The sequence below is a fragment of the Macadamia integrifolia genome, chromosome 3 (assembly GCF_013358625.1).
Source record: "Macadamia integrifolia cultivar HAES 741 chromosome 3, SCU_Mint_v3, whole genome shotgun sequence".
Classification (NCBI taxonomy): domain Eukaryota; kingdom Viridiplantae; phylum Streptophyta; class Magnoliopsida; order Proteales; family Proteaceae; genus Macadamia; species Macadamia integrifolia.
The window spans coordinates 23623746-23645770 of record NC_056559.1 but is presented as its reverse complement, the minus strand read 5'-3'; the positions used below and the strand labels follow the sequence as shown (position 1 = coordinate 23645770).

At 39.4% G+C, this 22025-nt stretch overlaps 1 protein-coding gene across 4 annotated transcripts in view; it reads right to left on the bottom strand.

Annotated features, from left to right (window-relative positions):
- Positions 1–1405: 1405 nt before the first annotated feature.
- Positions 1406–22025, bottom strand: part of LOC122073905 (protein transport protein Sec24-like At4g32640) — a 91424-nt gene continuing 70804 nt past the window's right edge. For 3 of the 4 annotated variants that reach the window (XM_042638601.1, XM_042638600.1, XM_042638603.1), the window contains 10 exons: positions 13628–13747; positions 13438–13506; positions 11574–11651; positions 11315–11453; positions 10882–11046; positions 3560–3705; positions 3297–3479; positions 2523–2611; positions 2389–2420; positions 1406–1937 (listed from right to left, as the gene is read on the bottom strand). In XM_042638601.1, the coding sequence (XP_042494535.1) occupies positions 1831–1937; positions 2389–2420; positions 2523–2611; positions 3297–3479; positions 3560–3705; positions 10882–11046; positions 11315–11453; positions 11574–11651; positions 13438–13506; positions 13628–13747 (1128 nt within the window). In that variant the 3' untranslated portion in view covers positions 1406–1830. The remainder of the gene's footprint in view (positions 1938–2388; positions 2421–2522; positions 2612–3296; positions 3480–3559; positions 3706–10881; positions 11047–11314; positions 11454–11573; positions 11652–13437; positions 13507–13627; positions 13748–22025) is intronic. The other variant, XM_042638602.1, reaches the window with a different exon arrangement.

The window sequence follows — 22025 nt, the reverse complement described above, 5'->3', positions numbered from 1 at the left end:
TTTTTTTTTTTTTTGCTAATGATGGGTATCCAGTCCTTCGGCCTGACTAGTCCTATGGGCCCATACTGACCCCACAACCGTATGGACCGGATCATACCGGGATTAAATGAGAACCATTCAACTTTCACTGAAAACAGTGAAAAACACTAAACACCCCCATGTGAGTGGCCCAAGGTATGCCTAGTGGGAGTAAAACTCAGGATGTCCGAGTTTACAGCTTGTACCAAGTTTGTTGCTCACCAACTACGCTACCAAGTGTTCTCTCAATATTTCTTGCTCATTTTCAAAATCCAGTTATCACTAGATGGTTCTCAAATCTAAAGAACAGTTCATACATATTTTTCGCCAATGCTATATCCTAAGTGGATCCCATCCATTGGTGGATTGACCCTTCATGTATCAGACGTGTTCTAGATATAAATCCTAGACTAGGAATCGGCCACATCTCTTATTGGGGTAAAGAAAATAAATTTAACCAGATAAGTTGATCCAGTAAAGTAAAAGCCAACCAGAGAATGAATGGCATTGGAACTTGGAAGTAGACCCATTTCTAGACAAGTATTGCCAACTCAAACCAATAAAAGGTTAACCATGCAATCATCCATAAAAGCAGCCTAGGGTTCTATTCTATCAATTCAGCATCTGGTTTCACATACTTACCTCTATCTGCATTGAAGCATAGAGATGCAGATCTTTATATATATTATTTTAATTATAATTTCAATTAAAAAGATCATATGTCATAACAAGTCTAGAATAGCTATGTTATTGAATTGAAATTTTGTCAAGGGGTAGCAATTAGCTTAATTCGATGATTGAACCCAAAGAAAATCCATAGAAAATAAATTCTATAGCCATTCCATGTAATGTAAAACTATGGCGGGAATTTAACAAATAGGTGTTCTTAACCATAATGGTGAAATGTTTTATGGGTAGATATACCTAATTGTGTCACATGGAAGACTTACAAGGCACATTCTACGTTGGATATCTAAGGAATGATCTATATTGACCATATGTCAAATTTCAACAATTTAACCTCTCATAATACCTTTACTGAAATATCCTCACATGAATATCCATGCAATTTTTTCCATACAAAGGTAAAAGATGGGATTTTCTTGAGTCTAAATATAGGTACTATACCCAGATCAACTGTAAATTAACTAATAGAGGAAAATTAAGTAGCACTCTTATTCTGGACTGGTGAAAAAATATACAGGGCATTAAAAAGCAGTCCCCCCCCCCCTCCCCCCTTTAGAAAAAAAAAACAGCAGCAGCTTTTGAGTATGTTAATAGTTGGTCCCCTTCAAGAGCAAACCTCAATTACAAGACCTTCCATATCCACAAATAGAAAGACTAAATAGTTACTAGAACAAAGAATTTTGGGAGGAAACAAAAGAAAAGAAGAAAATATAAAGGGGATTTCTGAATAATAATATGGAATTATAAGACATGGTTGGAATCATGTAATAAAATGAGAAAAGAACAACTGACCAACACACATTTCAGCCTTTATCTTACAGTTCTTACGTTGTACAGGAGGAATTATTTTTTTTTGGGTGGGGGGGAGAAGAAGCGAAGACACAAAAAACCATGGGCAAAGATAAATTATAGCAAAAGCTACATTGAATATTTATTACTACTTATGTGTCCAATATATTAGATGAATCTAGTGCAAAACTCCAATGGCAATTCAACTGCACACGCCATCGGGAGGAATGAAAGGGCTGCTGCTCTGAGAGCCATTCATAAGCATGAATCTAATGCTTTCCTTTCTGCTTTGTCTCCATTTTAAGTATTGAGGAAGAAGTCAACAAAACTGCTGGTTTACACCATTTTAGTTTGGATTTGCCGATGGGTATGTACAAGGAACTCAACATAAGACAGCCCACTCGGTGTCTTATCTTCCACCATATATGAGAAGAACAGCATCCCTGCAAATAATATACACTAGCATTACTTCAAGAAACAAGAATGTAATTTACCAAAAAGAAGCAGGATAATTTGTGAAATGCACAAAGAAATAAATCTAGCAGAGTAATGGGCAGTGAATGTAAAAAAAGCCCCAGCGACATTATGTGCATACAAAATCCAAATTAATAGCGATAAACCACTTAAGAGACCAAACAAAATACACATGGACCCTGGGGTTTGTGCATGTGGAGGGAAGTGAAGGGTTTTGGCCTTTTGGGAGCACGACTCTGGTACTTGGATTCATTAAGCTCCATTTCTTTCTTTTAAAAAAAAAAAAAAAAAAAAAAAAAATAAATAAAAAAAGAGAAGAAGATTTTGGTTTGTTAAAAATAAGAGTAATGTTGTAATTCATCATTCACATGACTATGGTCACAGCTAGCCTGAGGAACTAAAATGTTCTGCTAAACTGACCTGAAGGATCTCCTTTCTTGCACAATCTTAGGCTGCAAAAACAAAAAGAAAAGAATTGGGGCCTTGTAAATTGAATAGCAGATGTGCACTGAGATGAAATTTGAAGTAGAAGATCCAGGCAGAATATGCCATACCGGAGGTAAGAACATCTTTGACGTCTTATCTCATTAACAACTTCATTTAGTTTCTTTGATAGCGGATTGTCGTATTGCTGCAGCACAAACTGATAAAGCAAGAAAGTTTGGTATGTTACTTCAAATGAGAAGCTACACTATTCACAAACACACATGCAGGGACAAAAACAAATGGATCATGTTTGCCGGGCGAGTGCAAAATATGGGAGAGCCACTGGAATTTCCATTAGTAACATCACCTCACGAATGCATTGCACTTCTGCTCAACATTCTATAAAAATGCGATTAAAAATAAAGCAATATTTTTGCCATGTTATATTCAAATATGGCATATATGGTTGCATTTCTGCTACCAAAATATTCTGGTTGCAACAGGGATGAAATCAAGATCCTTTCAATGATTTTGTGTAAAAGCTAACCAAAAATAAAATTACAATGATTTTATTTTGGAGGGGAAATGATTGGAGGAACACGTGGACCTTTCAAGCTACCAAATGAGCAGCCCAGTGTCATAATTATTCTGAAATATCTAACCAGTAGAACTTCAGAAAACCAAGCTTTCTTCTTCTTCTTCTTCTTCTTTTTTAAATAAAAACTAAGTGGCTGAGAAGAAGAAAATTTCATACTACATGACGGACAAAAGAGGTGCAACAGGGTTCTGATTACATAATCAATTTGACGTACCCAATCTGATGAGATGGACAATCAGTATACAGACATGCTTCCAAGGGATATAACTTTTTTTTTAATAAGACAATATATAAATAGAAATACCTGGGTGGGAATTTCATTAATAGAGGAAATTCCAAATATTTGCTGCAGGATATCTGAATTAACTGAGTTCCCAACATAGATCAAACAATCTTCACCATTCTCTAGGAGAAAGATTCCATCATCAGTTATATTGTCACTTGAAAGTGGCTTTGAAGGGGGTATGAGAGATCCATCAGTCTCCTGCTAAATTATTGGAAATATTTAATTGGTTACAAAAAAATACAGACAATATTACAAATAAAATATAAAAGTGTGTTATATACCTTTGAAACAAGGTCATGGATGGCAATCAAACTGGGATAAACGAAAGGAACTACCAATGGAATGGAAATAGTGGAAACACGACTGATCCAATAGGAACGGTCATCTATTCGTCCATCAGTTCGCAATCCTATACTTTTAACCAATGCTGGGGACACAGAAGAGAAGAAAAGTTAAGGAACCCATTTACTTTTTATGTCCAACTGGTTTTTAGTAAGAAACATATTTTTCAAATACTAAGTGTCTTCCTCTATTTAAGGTGCATCTAACATTGTTATCGTGTGCACAATAAAAAAATATTAACAGTCAAAAAACTTGCACACATCAAATTACAGACCAGAGTTGACCAATCTGATACCAATTGACCTCTTCCTGAGCCTCCGGAGCCCACTGCTGGGCCCAATATGGACTTTAAAATGAGCCTGCAGTTGCATTCCCAACCACATTTATGCAACCTGATGGCTGGGTTTTATCCAGCTTGACTAACTATGGAGGGTCAGCTACAATTCAGCACTCCAAGTATCTTTACAGCTGCTGCACAATCCACATATCTTTCAGAGACTAATCATTACTTAGATAACTGTTTTTATTAGATATTTTAATTTGAAGCCTAGAGTTGTAAAATAATTGGCATTTTCTTCTGTATCTTCTATGACTAGGGAGTGTCTTTAGAATCTGTCAAGTTCAAGGTTTTAGGAATGCACAAGTAGACAGAAATTAGGAATTAAAGAAGGTGTTTGTATTTAAGTAGGTTCTGTTCCTGAATATTGGACGGGGTAATGACTTGTGTCAAATATGACACCAGCCCTCTTTATTTATGATAATGGAGAGGAAATTCTAGAGTATTACAAGGATCATTAAATCCTTTAAGGACCCAAGGACCTGTTTGGAATCTGACACTTTCCCTAAAATCCATTATGACAACACTCCCCACCTCCCAAACTGGTGCATAGATATCACATATACCCAACTTGGTAATAGGATGAAACATTTTACTACTAAGACCTTTAGTAAATACATCAGTAGTTGTTCATTACTGGGAACAAAAAGCACAAAAAATAAGACCCAGATCTAGCTTCTCTTTGATGAAGTGTCAATCGATCTTCACATGCTTGGTTCCATCATACTGGACAGGGTTGTGAGCAATACTGATGGCAGATTTGCAGCTTCATAGGAAGGGTAGTAAGGACAACCAAATTTGTGAGAAGACCATGAAGCTATAGGAGCAAACAAATGCCATGGGCCATAGTACGGAACTCTGCTTTAGCACTTGATCGGGCAACTACGGTTGCTTCTTAGTTCACCAAGTAACCAAGTTACCACCAACAAAGGTGCAATAACCATTAGTAGACCAGCGGTCACAAGGAAAACCTGCCTAATCAGCATCCGTGAAGGCTCCACCCTAAGGTGATCATGAGGGGAAAAAATGATGCCACGTCCTACGACAGACTGCAGGTAACGGAGAATACGCAGTACACCATCCATATGTGTTGAGTAGGGATCATACATGTACTGACTAAGTAGACTGATGACAAATGCTATGTTAGATTGATGGCAAATGCTATGTTAGGGCATGTATGAGAAAGATAGATCAAGCACCTCACTAATCTTTGATATCTCCCCTCATCCACAGAATCACCTTCCTTGCTACTCAGGTGACTGTTAACTTCAATAGAGATCTGCCGGCTTGCACCCCAACATGCCTATCTCAGAAAACAGGTCAAGCACATACTTCTGGTGAGACAAGTAGATCATGCTAGAGGACTTTGCAATTTCAATGCCAAGGAAGTACGAAGATATCCTAGATCTTTGATCTCGAATTCTTCACCCATGAATATCTTGAGGTGAGAGATCTCTGTCAAATCACCACCAGTAACAACAATATCATCTACAAACTATCAAGATAAAAATCTTCCCACCAGATCTCTTGATGAACAGAGTGATGTCAACATTGCTTTGAGAGTAGCCTGTAGCAACCATAGCCTTGTGAAAATGCCTGAACAAAGCACGAGGGGATTGCTTCAGTCCATATAATGCACGCATGAATCCAGGGAGAATGTCCATATACACTTCCTCCTCAAGTTCCCCGTGAAGGAAGACATTTTTTACATCTAGCTGTTAAAGATCACAATCTAAGTTGGCGGCACAAGATAAGATAACCCGAGAAGGCATCCGGTTGATTAGAAAGGCTAGAGTGAGAATCGTATCACTCCAGTATTGGGGAGGAACATTCATTTCAAACATAAGAGAGCGGGCTGCCTCACAAAGGTGATGATTCTTCCTTTCAGAAACACCATTCTGAGCCAAAGTATCAACACAACTGGTATGATGGATTATCCCATAAGCAAAAAGGTAAGCCTAAAAGGACCCCTCGAAGTATTCACAGCCATTGTCATTTCGAAGGATCTTAATGGTAGCACCGAACTGAGTCTAAACCATCCGATTAAACTACTAAAAATAGTGGAAGGTTTTGCCCTTAGTTCGCATCATATAAACCCAAGTGGTCCGAGAATGACAGCCAATAGAAGAGACAAACCACCGATAACCATTGAAAAAGACATAGTGGGATGGACCCCAAATATCATAATGTATCAATGAAAAATGAGTGGCACTTTTATTTCCAGAAACGGAATAAGGGGTTTGAGTTTGTTTGGCCAATACACATGCCTCACAAAAAAAGGGACTCGAACTACAATGCTTAAAAGAAGGAAAAATTCTAGCTACAGTTCCCAAAGGAGGATGTCCCAACTAGGGTTTAAAGTATTGGTCTGTATCGTACCGTATCGGCCAATACGTATCCGTATCGGCCCTAACCGATACGATACGGAACGATACGATACATAAAATTTTTAAAAACCTTTTGTATTGATACGTATCTTACGATACATACTGATACACCACCGATACGATCCGATAAGCACCGATAGGTACCGATACTTTATGGAAAATTCAAAATCAAAGTGAAATGTACGTTTCGGTATGTATCGGTATATATCGACCGATATGGTTATAAAATGGCCAAGCTGGGTAATTTTTCAGAAAAACAACAAATTTTTGAGGTATTTTTGTTCCAAGGTTGCTGCCAACCATTTTTCTCTCTAACTAAAGTGAAAATCAAGGTTGGGAACAAGGATTTTACATTTATGGGACAACTACAAACCTTGGATTCTTAGTGGGATACTCTCAATTTACTGTTTATACATAATACATGTTATATATAGCTTTTTTAAACTATTTTTTTATGCAAACGTGTATAAAAAAGTGTTTCCTATCCATTTATGTGCGTATCTTAGATACGATACCATCCGATACGTATCTTAATTTTGACCGACCGATACAGAGACTGATACCGATATTTTAATCCTTGGTCCCAACTAACGATGCCACTATAGTAACTCAAAGATGGGCGATGACACAGAGGATATCTGAAGAGCCTAACCAAAGACCAATGCCAAGTCATCATTAATTAGATACAGACCACTATGCACCCTACCAGAGCCAATCATTGCCCTTATTATCAGATCCTGAAAAACACAATGAGAAGGGAAAAATGTGACTTTGCAATTAAACCTAGAAGTAAGACTACTAATGGACAATAGGTTAGTAGGAAAAGAGGGAACATGCAATAGTGTAGAAAGGGATAAAGAAGGGGTACAACTATATACTAATGGAGCCCTTTCCCAAAATAGTGGAATAAGTCCCATTAGCCAACTTGACCTTCACCATTACCAGGACAAGTAATATACTGTGAGAAAAGAGACAAGTAGCCTGTCATATGATTGGAAGCACCAGAGTCTATAATCCAAAGGGTAGAAGGGGCAGACATAGTATGCCAAAGAAAGAGATATCTGACCCAAAAGGGGTGGAATGAGTAGAGCTTGCAGTGGCTGATGCAGGAGAGTACAGACGTGTCAGAAGGTACCAAAGGGTAGTAAGCTCATTAGATCTTAGCAAGATAGCTAGGATGCTCGGCACAAAGTTAGAGTCTGGGACCTAAATATGGTTAGCCTAACCAAGAGTACCGGCATGACCCTTCCCTCGCCCTTTTGCCAAATGTATTAGCAAAACAATCATGAAGCCTCCAACAATGTTCCTTGGTGTGATGCTCCTTACCAAAGTAATCGCACTTCATTGGAACTTTGGTAGAGGTGCCACTAGACTGTGGGGCTACGCTAAAGGACTGAGTGCTAGAAGCAAGCGAAAATCTCTCTATGGGAGTGGTAGAAGGATGTGAGAGCATAGTGGTACGACATTTGTCCTCAAGTTGGATCACAACAAAAGCATGACCCAAGGTATGAAAAGGAGTATGACTTAGAACCTGGGACCAAAGCTGATCAAACTCCACATTCAGCCCTGCCAAGAAGTCATAGATCCAGATTTTGTCCTCTCGTTTCTAAAATCCAACGATAATAGGAGTGGAAGGAGTATACTCCTCATAGATTCCAACTCTAGTGTGCGTAGCTCATAGTAGTATTGTGATAGTGTGAGCCCTCTCAGCCTTAGATCCTAAACTTTTGGCGCAGTTCCAAGACCTGAACATCATTCCCCGCCTGAGAGTAAATCTTCGGTACAATCTTTCCAACGTTCGCAACAGAGTAACAAAGGAGATAGCTACATGAGAATTATGGCTTCATAGAGTTGACAAGAAAGGCCATAACCGGAGAATTGGCACACTCCCACTTGTCAATCTCAAGGCCTGTGGCTGGACGCTTCGAGGTTCCAATGAGGTACCCGTAATAGCCATGAGACTTGATGGAGATGAGGATCGAGCATATGGTAGAGTTTGTACCATCAAATTTGATAGCACAATGAGGAAAGGTGGGACGACCTGAGGTGTCTCAGCCAATGGAAGCAGAAGAGCTAGTAGACATGGTTGCACCTGAAGGGGGTTGTGCTAATGGAAGAGGCACCAGCCGGAGGTAGAAGAAACACCAAAAACTGCCAAAAAGCTGGAAAAAAACCTGAAAACTAAAAATTGATAAAGGGTGAAAACCCTGATAAATCGATTTTGGGAGACCCAGTCCCCAACTCCTCAACATGTATAATTACCAAAATGTCATTAAGATAGTAGATTTAAAATTGAGGTGGGGACTTTGCGTGGACGCGGGGGGCGGGCTAATACAGCAGAAAGGGGAGAACCCACAAAGCTATGATAAATTTTGAGATTGGTCAACCAAAAGTTTGTTACCTTCTAATTATTGGCCTGCTGTTGTACCTATAGTGCGGGGCCTTCTAATCTCATCATTGCCATGGTACAGGGTTTTGACGCAATTTCACGAAATCAACCAAAATATTTTGGTTTCGCAAGCTATCAAAACGATACGATACCCTCCAGTATGTATCTTAAATTTAGCCCACCGATACCGATACCGATACTTTAATCCTTGCATGCAATACTACAGAATTGCAGTGTTTTGACCCAAAATTTTGCGAGCAAATTTCAACTATGTTATGTTTCGGTCAAAAATTTTGTATAAAATGCATGATTTAGATCAAAATTTTGCAGTTTTGATGAAATTTCGACCACACTTCAAGTTTCGGTATTGTTTCTCTAGTTTCGACTCCAAAAGGGAAATTTCGTAGAAAACCTCAGTTTATGTGATTTTTGGCCAAATCACTCCAATATCTTTGTAATGAATCATGAATACCATTTGATCATAGTTATCAAGGCGTCGCCTAGGCGTTAAGGCGGCTCAGCTTGGAGGGTGCCTAGGCATCACCTTGATTTTTACCACCCTTCCTTGCCTTTGTCGCTTATTGCCTTGAGAACCTTGCATTTGATAATCATGAAATGGTTTCTAGCTTTATACTTATTCATTCTAGCTGTTTTAACTGAACTGTCTGTTCTAGTACTAAATTTTGTGCATACAGCATTCATACATCAGACCACATACACTACCAACCTAGGGTCCAAAACCAGACTGCCATTTTGTATGTGCTTTCATTTTACAATCTAAGGGTTTCCCTATGTTTAACCTTTAAAGGGCCTAAAATAGGGTTCCCTAAAATTTTTGGGAACTAATTTAGCCATTTGGGCTTGAGCCTTGAAACCATCAATCGAAACCAATAACTGACCAAAATTCGTGGCTTCACAAAATATTTTATTTTCAAGCTCAATCGAAACCAGGCTTGAAACCGAAACCTTGAACCTTGATCACTACTTATTGATTCTGATTTATAATAAAGTATAGCTCTTAGAGAACCAGTTAGTAGACAAGCGAATGGGGTGTTGGGTTCATTCAAGTGGTCCGGTGCCACTAACAATCTTGTTTCAGAAGGAATCATTTGAAACATTTTTTACTCTCATTGGCATTGCTGATATCCCTTCTTGACTTTTTACTATTATTGCCTATTGTTGTTTTGAAATTAGTGGGTGTTCTTGTTATTTCTCCCATGTTGGCAGAATCTATACTTGTCTACCTTCAGATTGATTTGATCACTGGAGTTTGGACATCTAGTGAGGCTCCATGGGTTTCAAACTCAAACTTGGCCACCATCCTCCAGTCTATAAATTTCTGGTATGCCAGTGGTCTCCTCAGATCTATATTCATCGATCATCCATTTTTATACTGTTTTATAGCCGCAGCTACAGCCTAGAAAATCAGAAGTCTTAAAGCCTTAATTACCATAGTATTTGTTAACTAAACCTGCAATCGTACCTCCATCTTTTCTTGGAATTCCAACTACAGTCCTCAAAGTAGAATTTGCTCAGCCCAACATAGCAGTTTCTTCATCAATAACCAGCTCCTAGTAGTGGCATGGCTTGCCTTAAGAAACCAATCAAACTGAATCTCCAATTCTTCAACAGATAAATAAAATAAAGCTGAACCTCCAGAATTCTGGGCAAACATGCATTCTTCACACTAATCTCTAAACCAATAGTTTCTTTTTCATTTATAACACCGGAAATAATGTTCATTAAATCTAAACTACTTCCTACCAGATGGGCCCCAACTACTTTATCAAAATTTCCTTCACCAAATCAAAATTCTTGATTGCTAAAATTACATCAGGAAAGAGAAACCTCGAGAAGAACGACAATGAAAAGAAAGGGAACTCCAAATACACCTAGACATGTTGATGCCTAACAAATCAAGGAAGACGGGCACAAAAAGGAATCATGCCAAATTCTGGATAGAAGCTCAATGTAGATGAAATAATCAAGCATTTATAACTGACACATCTATTAATATTCTACACTTGGCATATCTAAATAACCTTATCTTCACTAAATACTTAATTTCAGCACACACAACACAGTACAAAGATAAAGGTAGAACCATAAAGTTGATATTAAAATAACTCATATATTGAAAGAACATACCGAGGATATACAGAGGCAAAAGCTTAAGTGCCTCAGGAAGAATCAGTTGTCCTGATGATGATACCGTAGCACAATACTTACGATATGAGTACAGAATGTTTATGCAGAAGTTTGTCATCTGTTCTCGTATTTGTGGAATTGAGCTAATAGGTGTTTCACTTGCCGCTACACATGTCATAAAATTGAAAATGGTCAGTATCCCCAGTACAAAGTGAGTTATTAATAAAACAAGCACGGATCATGCCATCATCAGAATGGAGCCAGTAGATAAAAATATAACAATAAAATAAGAAACAAAGGAAAAACTTAATGCTGGATACTTATAAATGTTTAGAACAATCTGGCAGGAGTGAGGAATGTAACCTCAGGTGAAAAAGTAGAGTAAATCCAAAAAAATCAGCGGGGGGAAAAGACATAAGAAGTGATCAATTACCTTGCTTCAAGAAACAGGCAAACTGAGTATCCAAATCAGCAGACCGGAACAGATTACTGAGCACTGTTGTGCATGGAAGTGATAAAGTAGTAACTCGGATTCTTCTTTGGCCATACATAGTTGTGTAGAGAAGGGCACACTGGAAAGTAGAAAGCACAGAACAACTACAAGTTTAAAAGGATTTCATTCCCAGATTGGATAAATACTACGAGAGACCCCAGGAAATCCAATGTAAGTACGAAGAATATTTTATTTCTACCTGAAAACCACACTCAGCCCCATCCTGGAATTTATCATCATGCTTTAAGGTGACCATAATAGTTTTGTCACAGTCAATCTGCAGAAAACACCAGGCATCAGTCAGAGATAAAAACTAACCTCCATCATGTAGCATCCATATACCCAAACAGATTAATAGATACTCTTATTTAACAAAATAATATTAAGAGCCCATAAATAGAAGCAGGAATAAAGATAGATATACTCGACAAATGAAATCAGAGAATCAACAGCTTTTCAAGATAGTAAGTACAAAAGCTTAGGTACGTCAGGTGACGTTTCAAAGATGGAAAAGATTGCCAGTAACATGAAAAGCTCAAGACCAAACTGAGACCCAGACCAGCCCAGATGGTCAGACTAGTATACTCATAACTCCTCAACCTCATGTGGTCAGCTACATGGATCCTACTTCACCAATACAACTCTGTTTAAAGCCACACTTGTTTGGTCAACCCAAATCCACTGAATCATTTTACTTGGTCCTATCACCTCAAATCTGCTGTCGACAGCATATCACTCCTTACCAGTGCACTCAAAGCACCCATTGCAAATGCCTGTACCAAGCCAATCGCTCTCCTTCAACTATCTTTATTCGAGCGGCTCTTAAATCATCTAGAATTTTTTTATTTTTTTTTATTTTTTTAATTCTATGGTTGGGTTGACCCACAACCCAGTTTGGAAGAAAAGAGGGTGGAACATCCCATTCACCTGGATGGTTCAACCACTGAACCAGCTGAATCCAATGATTTTATGTCCATTTCTTTCTGTTCACTAGGTTCTCAATAATAAATAAATAAATGAAAAACAATGAATTTTACGATTTATTTTCCATTAATCTTTTATGGCTCAAACTATTTTTTGCTCCACACTTAAAGCAGGCCTTACACAACCCTAATGCCCCAAACAGTCTAAACGAAAGAAAGAGCATATATAGAGAGAGAGCCGTTTCAAAACTCCTACCCCAATAGCGACTTAGACATAGCAAATTTGTATCTGTGTCTGAACTTCTTTACTTCATATTGCAACTTGCAATCATCCCAGCATCCAAAACCACTTCTTTCTCCAGTAAATTTTTGTCTCTGCAATCATTTCTTCCATATTACCAATTCCCCTTCTTCACTTCACCTACTCTTTGCATTGTCCTTTCTTCTATGCACACTTCAAGAAGACTCTGGCCCCTTTGCAATTTTCCCCTTCAACTTCACTTCTTTGAGCAAGCCTCCCCCTTATTTACCCTATTCCCTCCATTTCTGGTTTTCCCTATTTCCCTCATTATTCTCTGTTTTCAGTCCATTTTTCCCATTTTCCCGTCTCCTTTTCTCAATGTTCAATATTCTAATTTGTGAAAAGCTTTAGTATGCATCCAGTGCACTGCCAAAAGCTCATCCCCCGTCACCCTGTTGAATAAATAAAACAAAATAGGAAAAGGGGGCATCAGATTGGGGGGTGGGGGTCCACAAAGTGCAGTGCGCACACTGGCTTCCATATATACCCTAAATATTTACTTATGATGTCACGAATTGTCACACTGGAGGAGGACAATTGGATCAGCGGACACCACCGGGTCATCTTTTGGTTGATGGACAAACTGGTATCAGGACTTGACAAATACTTCATTAATCTGACCAATGAAACAAGCATCATTCTGAATTAAAAAACAGGTATAATTTCCAAAATTGTAAGTCCTATGTGCATAAGGTACAACCATGGGATCCGTTTTGAAAATGAGGAAAAAATCATCAATAAAATGGGGAGATTAAAACACTATTCTAAAGACGTAACAAACAAGCATCCCCCTAAACTACAGAACAATAACTAAGAAATGAATAAAAGATGATACAAACCCCAGGAAGATCCACATCGGTGGGAATACGTTTACAATAGTTTCCAGAGTAGTCCTGAACTTGGAGACCCTACAAAAATAGAGGACAGTGTTAAGTTTTCCTGAAATACAACTTCTAGTTACATAAGAGCAGTAAGAGCACAAAAGAGTGGTAAAAATGTGAAGAGACTACAAGCTTACAAGAGACTGACCTGGCTACATCTTACACGCATCACTGCCTCAAAACCTTGAGGTCTTGTGACGTTCCATCTAAGATCATTGTAAAGCTTGGCAGAATCACAAAGGACTGAAAAAGGATAGTAATAATATACCTGGAACAGGAAAAGTTGGAACCCATTAGCCAGAAAAAGACAAAAATATCATGCAAGTAATTTTCAAACAATAATGGTTAATGTTGACACTTCTCCAATGTTGAAGAATTTTTCTAGATAAAATAACAGAAAATTTTATGTCGAAGTATCTCATAATTCTCTTGGTCCAAACTCACAATAGCATCAAGAAACTACAAATAGCATGCAATCAGTCAACACTCAAGATGACTTTCTCTCCAAGATCCATGTCTCAAACACAAAATCTTAATAGCTTTTCTCTTGTGTCACGAGCATCAAATGCAGAGGCCACTTAAGAGTTGTATACAAATACATTGGCCACCCTTTACATCAAAGTCATCATTTGGGTTGAAGATTCAGAATTGAATATCATTATTAGGTTTCGTGATGCAGGAAAAAAATAGGAAAGGAGCTCTTGAAAGAAAAGTGGTTAGTGTAACACTATGAACAAGTCATAAACTTGGCAGTCTACTTCCAAGCCCTTCGCCACCCGACCCCACCCCAACACCCCTCCCCCCGAAAAAAAAATGTAACAATTTTATTGAAAAAAAGAGAAGAGACTTGGGGCAGTTCAGACATTTTGTCCATTTCACTTAATAACCGATGACATGTCTGAGACTAGTAGTTATCAAAGGATCATTAAGTTGCTCCTTTTGTATATAAGGATTGTATTTTACCATTCCCCTACTCCGAAAATTTTAGAGAACCATTCTCTTTTTATTCCAGGTTATTTAAGAACCAGAAGTGCACCTTTTTTTTTTTTTTTTTTGGGTGGATAAATCATCTAATAACAAGGGAAAGAGGGGGGAGGGGGAATATTCAAAGCCAATAGGCACTGAACTGCACAACCTTAAAGGCAGGGGGGAGATCAAAATAGACAAAGGCAAGCCCCAGGGGCAACAATAAGCCTGTTCCTTGGTGTGTCAGAAACCACACCATGGGGGGAATCTGCTAAGGTTAGATGAGAAATCAAAGTAGATGGCATTCCAAATCTTGTCAAATGATCTAGAGTTGGAAGTTCATCTACAAAGATTACGCTCCATATAGAGATGATTGATGTTGGCACAAAACGCGAGTTTTCCAACAGTATCACATTGATTTACCACCAAAATTCACATCGATCCAGATCCATTGTCTCGCTAGAAGGGAGAGGCCTTCACCTGGATGGCCAACATTCGGCAAGGACACACCTCCAGATGGTGGAGGAAAAATGGCAGTCAAAAAAGAGGTAGTTACTGTCTTCTGCACCATTCCAACAATGGCAGCAGTGGGAGGCAGTTAGAGAGGAATGTGTATGCTAATTCTGATGCTTCAACGGCATCTACTTTTTAAGTTTTCACTTGAGATTCGGAATAAACTATATCCAGTTTCTACTGAACCAGAATTCTGGTTCTATTGTAACAAAAGATTCCCTTTTTATGTGGAAAAGGCCCGTATCAATAATTATGATCTTACGTATGGACAATTCCTCAATATCTTGTTCATTCGCAACAAAATATTTTCTTTGTGCGTCGGTCTTTAGGCAGTAAAGCTAAGGAAGGGGGTATAGGAAGTGAACCAAATAGCCTTGTGCTAGGGGGTGGGAGGTCCAAAAAGTGTTGACCAACTTCTAGGTAGAGGAATAGGAGAAATCCCTAGAAGAGGAGGGGGACCAGAGGATTTTGTCAACTCTATCATTAGAAGGGGGGGAGGGGGAGAGAGAACGGACGCCTGAAGGAGGAATCTAGGACCCGTTGGAGATGATAGAGGAGAAGGGAGTTCTTAGGAAGTCTGGAGGAGTAGACAACTCTAGATCCAACATGAAGGAGGATACCATTAGGGTGCCAATTGGCCATCTAGAGAGGTGGAGTTCCCATTACCAATATAGGAATGGATGCCAGGTAAGGCAAGAGGACTAGAATGAAGGATGCTATGCAAAACCCAAGAGGAATTAGGGGAAATGGGAACGGTCTAGATGGACTCACTATGGAGGACGGAGGAATAAGCCCAAGAGACCCAGATGCTGCGGGGTTTGGAGAAAAGCTTCCAAGTGAACTTCAGAATGCCGGCATAATTAACTTCCGAGATCCTACTCTGGCCAAGACCACCCTCGGATCTGGGGAGTGAGACAACAGACCAACCCAAGGGGTGGAGAAATTTGGCATTGTCCGTTCCTTTCCACAGGAAGAAGTAGAAGAGAGACTCAATAGATTTGATGGTGGATTTGGGGAGACGAAAGACCTTGGACAAATAGATGTACTATGATAGGAGGACAGAGCGGATTAGCACCAGGCAACCCGCACAGGACAAAAGCTTGCCTTTCTAGAGCCGAAGCCTTTTACGGATTTGACTGAGCATAGGGGAGCAGTGGTCGGCAGTGAGCCTAGAGGAGATGAGGGGGAGCCAATGATATTTAACCGGGAGGGAGCCTAGTTGGAAACCAATAAGCTCAAACAGCCTTGCTTTGGAGGAGTCTGGAACCCCAACAAGGAAGAGGAGGTATTTAAAGAGGTTGATACGAAGGCTAGAAAGGGGCACAAAGAGGTGAACAGAGGACATGATGGTCTGGATGGAAAGTAGGTCATCTTTGGAGAAGATCATAAGATCATCAGTAAAGGCAAGATGGGTGAGCTTGATAGCTTTGCACTTGGGGATAGGAGAGACGAGGAGATTGTCAGTGAGGGATTGAATGGATCTAGATAGAACTTTAAGGGCGAGGCAGAAGACGAAGGGGGAGAGGGGGCATCCCTGGTAGATTCCTACTGTGGCAGAGAAATGGTTAGCCGGGGAACCATTGATAAAGACCGTGAATTTTGGGGAGGAGATGCAGGAGAGGATCCAACTGACAAACATAGGAGGAAAAGGCATAGCAAGAAGAACCTTGTACATGAAGTCTCAACGGATGAAATCAAAAGCCTTGTGGATGTCAATCCTGAGAAGGGAGGCAAGAGAGTAAGATTTTCTCTCAAAACCATAGACAATGCCATTGCAAAGAATAATATTACCAGAGATGCTTCGTCCCGCAATGAATGTAGACTAATTAGTGCTGCCAAGAATCACTAGTTGGACAGTTGGCAAGGGTCTTTGCAATGAATTTGTATAGAAGGTTGCAGAGGGAGATGGGTCTGAAGTCAGCCATGGAGGAAGCTCCTTCCTCTTTAGGGATGAGGCAGAGGAAGGTGTGAATTCAAGGATTAAAGTATTGGTATCGGTCGCCGTATCGGTCGGCCAAAATTAAAATACGTATCGGAAGGTATCGTATCGTATCGGAGATACACTAAGATACGCTAAAAATACACACATAAATGGATAGGAAACATTTTTTTAAACACTTTTGCATAAAGAATTTGTTAAAAAAAGCTATTGATAACATATATTATGCATAAACACTAAATTGAGGGTATCATACTAAGAATTCTAGGTTTGTAATTGTCCCATAAATGTAAAATCCTTGTTCCCAACCTTGATTTCCACTTTAGTTAGAAAGAAATATGTCTGACAGCAACTTTGGAACAAAAACCCTTCAAAAAATCGTGTTTTTTCTGAAAAATTACCCATCTTGGCCATTATATGACCGTAGCGCACTGTATCGGTACATACCGATACTCACCGATATGTATCGATACTCACCGATACGTACCGATATATATCGATACTCACCGATACATGCCAATATATACCGATACGTACCGATCGATACACACCCATACTCACTGATATGTACCAATACATACCGAAACATACATTTTACCTCAATTTTATATTTTCCATAGAGTCGTCTCGAGGTATATCGTATCGTATCGATGTGTATTGGTGGTGTATTGATGCATATCGGTATATATTGTAGGATATATATCGATACAAAAGGATTTTAAAAATTTCATGTATCGTATCAGTCGGCTAAATTTAAGATACGTATCGAAGGGTATCGTATCGGTATCGGAGATACTTAAAACCATGGGTGTGATTGACATTATAGATTTGGGAGGATTGAAGAAAAAGATTTTGATGGCCTTGGTGAGATCGGAGTCAATAATATCCCATAGGAGGAAAAGAATCCCATGCTAAAACCATCAGGACTGGGAGCCTTGTTGGATTTGTGGGCATGAACAACAAAATGGATCTCAAAGTCAGAAGGATGGCTTGGAGAGAGGGAATGAGGTGGCTAGGGATGAAGTTGTTGAGGAGTGGGGAGGGGGCTAAAGGTGTTGGAGAAATAGGACACAACTTTGGCTTTAATGGCGGCTGGGTCTAGGAGAACAGACTCGTCAAAATCCGAAAGTTGGGGAATGGAGTTGGCATTAGTCCTGGCTTTCAAGGATTTGTGGAGGTATGAAGAGTTAGAATCACCCAGGTTTAACCATTTGATGAGGGATTTTTGCTTGAGGAAACTTTCCTCTTGAGCAAGAAGAGGAGAGCTTAAGGGAAGTTTTTTTCTCAAAATAAATTGTGCATCTGTAATATAAGTTGCAATTCTGTGATTACATGACTACGTACTTCTCTTATCAAAGGCAAGCACTTTGACAAGTTAAATCCCATGGCTCTTCTAGATTCTCCAACGTCTCTGGTAAATTTTCAATATATTTATTTGCTTTGTTTTTTGTCATTTTACATGTCTCTAATCTCTATTTCCATTTCCCATTTTTTTATTAACTTATCCGTGAATATAATCCCATTCGAGCAGGGTGGGCACAATGTGAACCATAATTCTGTTATTGCTTATTACTTCATTGATCAGATTCATATATCCTGCTTTAGAGTTGATATCCAATGATTTCAGATCTGAAACATTGATGATTGATATGATTTTTTAGGACTTGATGAGATGATTTGGTTTAATGTTGATTTTTTATGACTTGATGTGGCTATGTTGATTTTTGATGACTTGATGTTGCTTAATGTTGATTTGATATGTTATAGGGTATATATTGTAGCATACTAAATAACTCTAGAAAATAGGGAAAATAAAAAATAACACATGGGTGACTTGACCGCCATGGCAATGCCATAACGGGCAATTCATCGCTGAATTGATTAGCCACCCCTCCACCGCCTTGGATCGCCATGACGCAGTGACAACTATAGCCCCATGCTGTGCATGGTTCCCGACCGCTTTCTCTGTGTGTGGCCCTTAGCCCCTTGCCTTTGAGTGGCCCATGGCTGCTACTGCCTTGCATGTGGCTCAAGCCATGACACAGGCCTCCTTGAACCATTTCAGTGTGATATGAGAATCGTCATATCTCCCTCACACAGAATCGGATTGACGTGACTCCAATTGCATTGGAAATAAGACTCGACGCACTACCACATCCATTCGCATGTCTCCTTCCAAATCTTCCATTTGACCGACTCAAATTGGCTCCAAAGCTGACACAAGAGGGTGAACCTATAAAATTGCCATTCAAGTGCATGTGCACTGCTCCCGATGCAGCATAACACTGCCACACACGCCCAGATAATTCAATATCACTGCCAAACTGACTCTCACAGCCAAGTCACTGTCTGAAACTTCCTTCACTGCCAAACCAGAACATCTTGTATAGTTGCCAACAATGACAACACAAACTCCAGTTGCTCAGAAGGTGAGACTTGTACTTTGTTTAAGTATTTAAAATTGAATCTAATTATAATCTGGTATTGATCCTCACAAATGGATATATATATATATATATATAAAAACTTCAGAGATGCCATACTTTTTAGCCACTAGCTACAATCTGCTTGGGATTCCATTGCCTTAGTACATATGCACAAAGTGCCATGATGCCATCACTTGAAGAAGATAGCATTGAAGGTGCTCTCATAAACATGTTCAGTCACTGGGTGTGAACGTAACTAGAGTACACATTGTCTTTTATCCACTCGAAAAGGCAACTGAAGATGCAACATATACGTATGGGCATGGATAATGACAATGGCCCAATCAAGCCAAGCGGCATCTTCCAAGAAGATTCAAATGCCTTTATAAGTGGATGGTGTGAGATGATCCCGCACTGGAAGAGCCTGGGCTTAGGCCTAAATTTGAGATTGCAGAGAAGAAGGGTGTTGATGCCGGCACGTTTATGTCATGCAAGCATGTCCACACATAACCATGGCCTTTTGAACCCCAACCATCATCGTCTGCATCAGATCATGATGGTGCTAGTGATGATGACGATGACAATGATGATGGGGGTGATCCATCTGCAATTGGTGGTGATTTCTAGGAGGAAGGGGGGAGAGGAAGAGGAACAACATGAACCGCTTGTCAAGCCCATATGATTCACAAGGGAGACTTAGTTCAACCACGCCACACAAGATGCTGACCAAAATGCAAACAATAGTTGTCACGACGTCTAGGCAAATCATGGAGCTGGAGGGGCCTTAGATGCAAGGCCACACCAATAAGACAACCAAGTCAACCAAAACACCCGCTTGGGGGACCAAGTTGACCAAACTGCTCGCCCAGGCTCCAAGGTGACACTAGTTGTCAAGGTGCCTAGATGCCAAGGTGATCACCTAAGCAACACCTTGACAACTATGTGGTACACACCACATGTAGAGGCTACTTGAGAGGTTCACGCTGTCAATTTAGACAAGATGAGGACGAAGATAGCATGGATATAGAAATTACGAGCTTGTTTGACTGAAGGAGGGCCGGTAGGAGAAAGAAAAAAATCCCTGAGAGAACTCAAAATTGCAGGGGAGGGGAGGAATCGCAAAAAGAGGGGGAAGGATGATCGCACGCAGCCAAGCTGCCAAGCCACTTAGGCACACACTCAAACCAATTCTCAATTCATTCTTTCAATTTGCTTTCGTCCACCGGTTACAACCATTATAAAGGAAAATAAAGACTCTAACATGGAAAGAAATCCTAAAAGGAAACTAATCAACAAGAAAAGAAATATAAAACCAACTCTAACTATGTCCTACGTATGCAACTTCCTAAAAATAAATAGAACAAAATAAACCAAAGATATTATTCTCCTAAATAAAATTAACTATAAAAAATCTACCAGATCAAATAATCAAATTCATCTCTGTCTGGATACCCAGATGGGTATAGTCGCTCCACAGGTGCGTATCTACATCATTGACACTTTTGGAGGCATCAGTAGTGGATATGGTGAGTATGGGATATGACGTGCATCCTCATTCGCCCAAGACAACTCTAGTTCCAAGTACGGTTGGTATGACTAGTACAGCTCTTCTTCGTTCCCCACAAAGCCTGAGGGCCAGTCACATGGTGGGTCATCTTTTGGGGAGAGCATCTTCAGCCCCCAACCATATATGCCCACTCCACCAACCAGTTACCATGGATCCACATATGCACCTCCTCGACCCGGTAATCAATATCCTAGGTTGAGTTACCTTGCAGATATTGACGATGCCAACTATAGGATTGTTGTGGACTTCGAGAGTTTCTTCAGGCATAGTATGACATGGCCTTCATCTATGATGGAATGAGCATAACGGTTCCATCAGTCCCAAAGGAAACATTGATCTTTTAGGAGTTTTGACCCTCCTCGGAACTCTGTAGCACTGACATAGTTCTAGGGTAATAACTTGTAATAATGAATGACAAACAAATGCTAATTTGCAAATTGCGCTTTATGACGACGCTTTTTGACAATTATGAAATGTTAAATGGTTTTGATTGTCAATTGTGGAATGTTTTCCAATTTCATAATCATTCCTAATGCATATTTCAAATTATTATTATTTTTTTTTTGGTTGTTGTTGTTGTTAAATGTTGTGTGTTCTAGGACTAAATTATGTGTAAAATAGGTTATATAAGGGAAAGGATACAGTAGGGTACGTTGTCCACTAACAATCTAGGGTCCGAAGCCAAACTACTACTTTGGATTTTTTCCCCCAATCTAATGAATCAAATCTGTATAATCACGCTCGAATAAGCACTCCCTGGAGTTTCAAGGCAAAATTCCACTTTTTTTTTTTGGGTACCAAAATGGCTATTTCTGCATTTTCATCAAAATAGACTAAATTTCAATGGGATTTCAGCCATTTCGCTGAATTTTTTTTATTTCTGCAGGGATTGAAATCCCACATTCCCAACCCGATGTCAGAAATTTTAATCTTGTTTGTACCCCATGCCGTATGAATATAGAGTTGATTTTATTGATGAAATTTGGGATTTCGGGGAAAAAATATTGATGAAACTCGGGGAGAATTCATTTTCCCACATATGAGAATTTAGGCTTTTGGTTTCCTTGACCTTCATAAGACATTCGAGTGGACTATTGGTAAGAGAGTTCCCTATAAGCATAAAATAGCAGCTAGC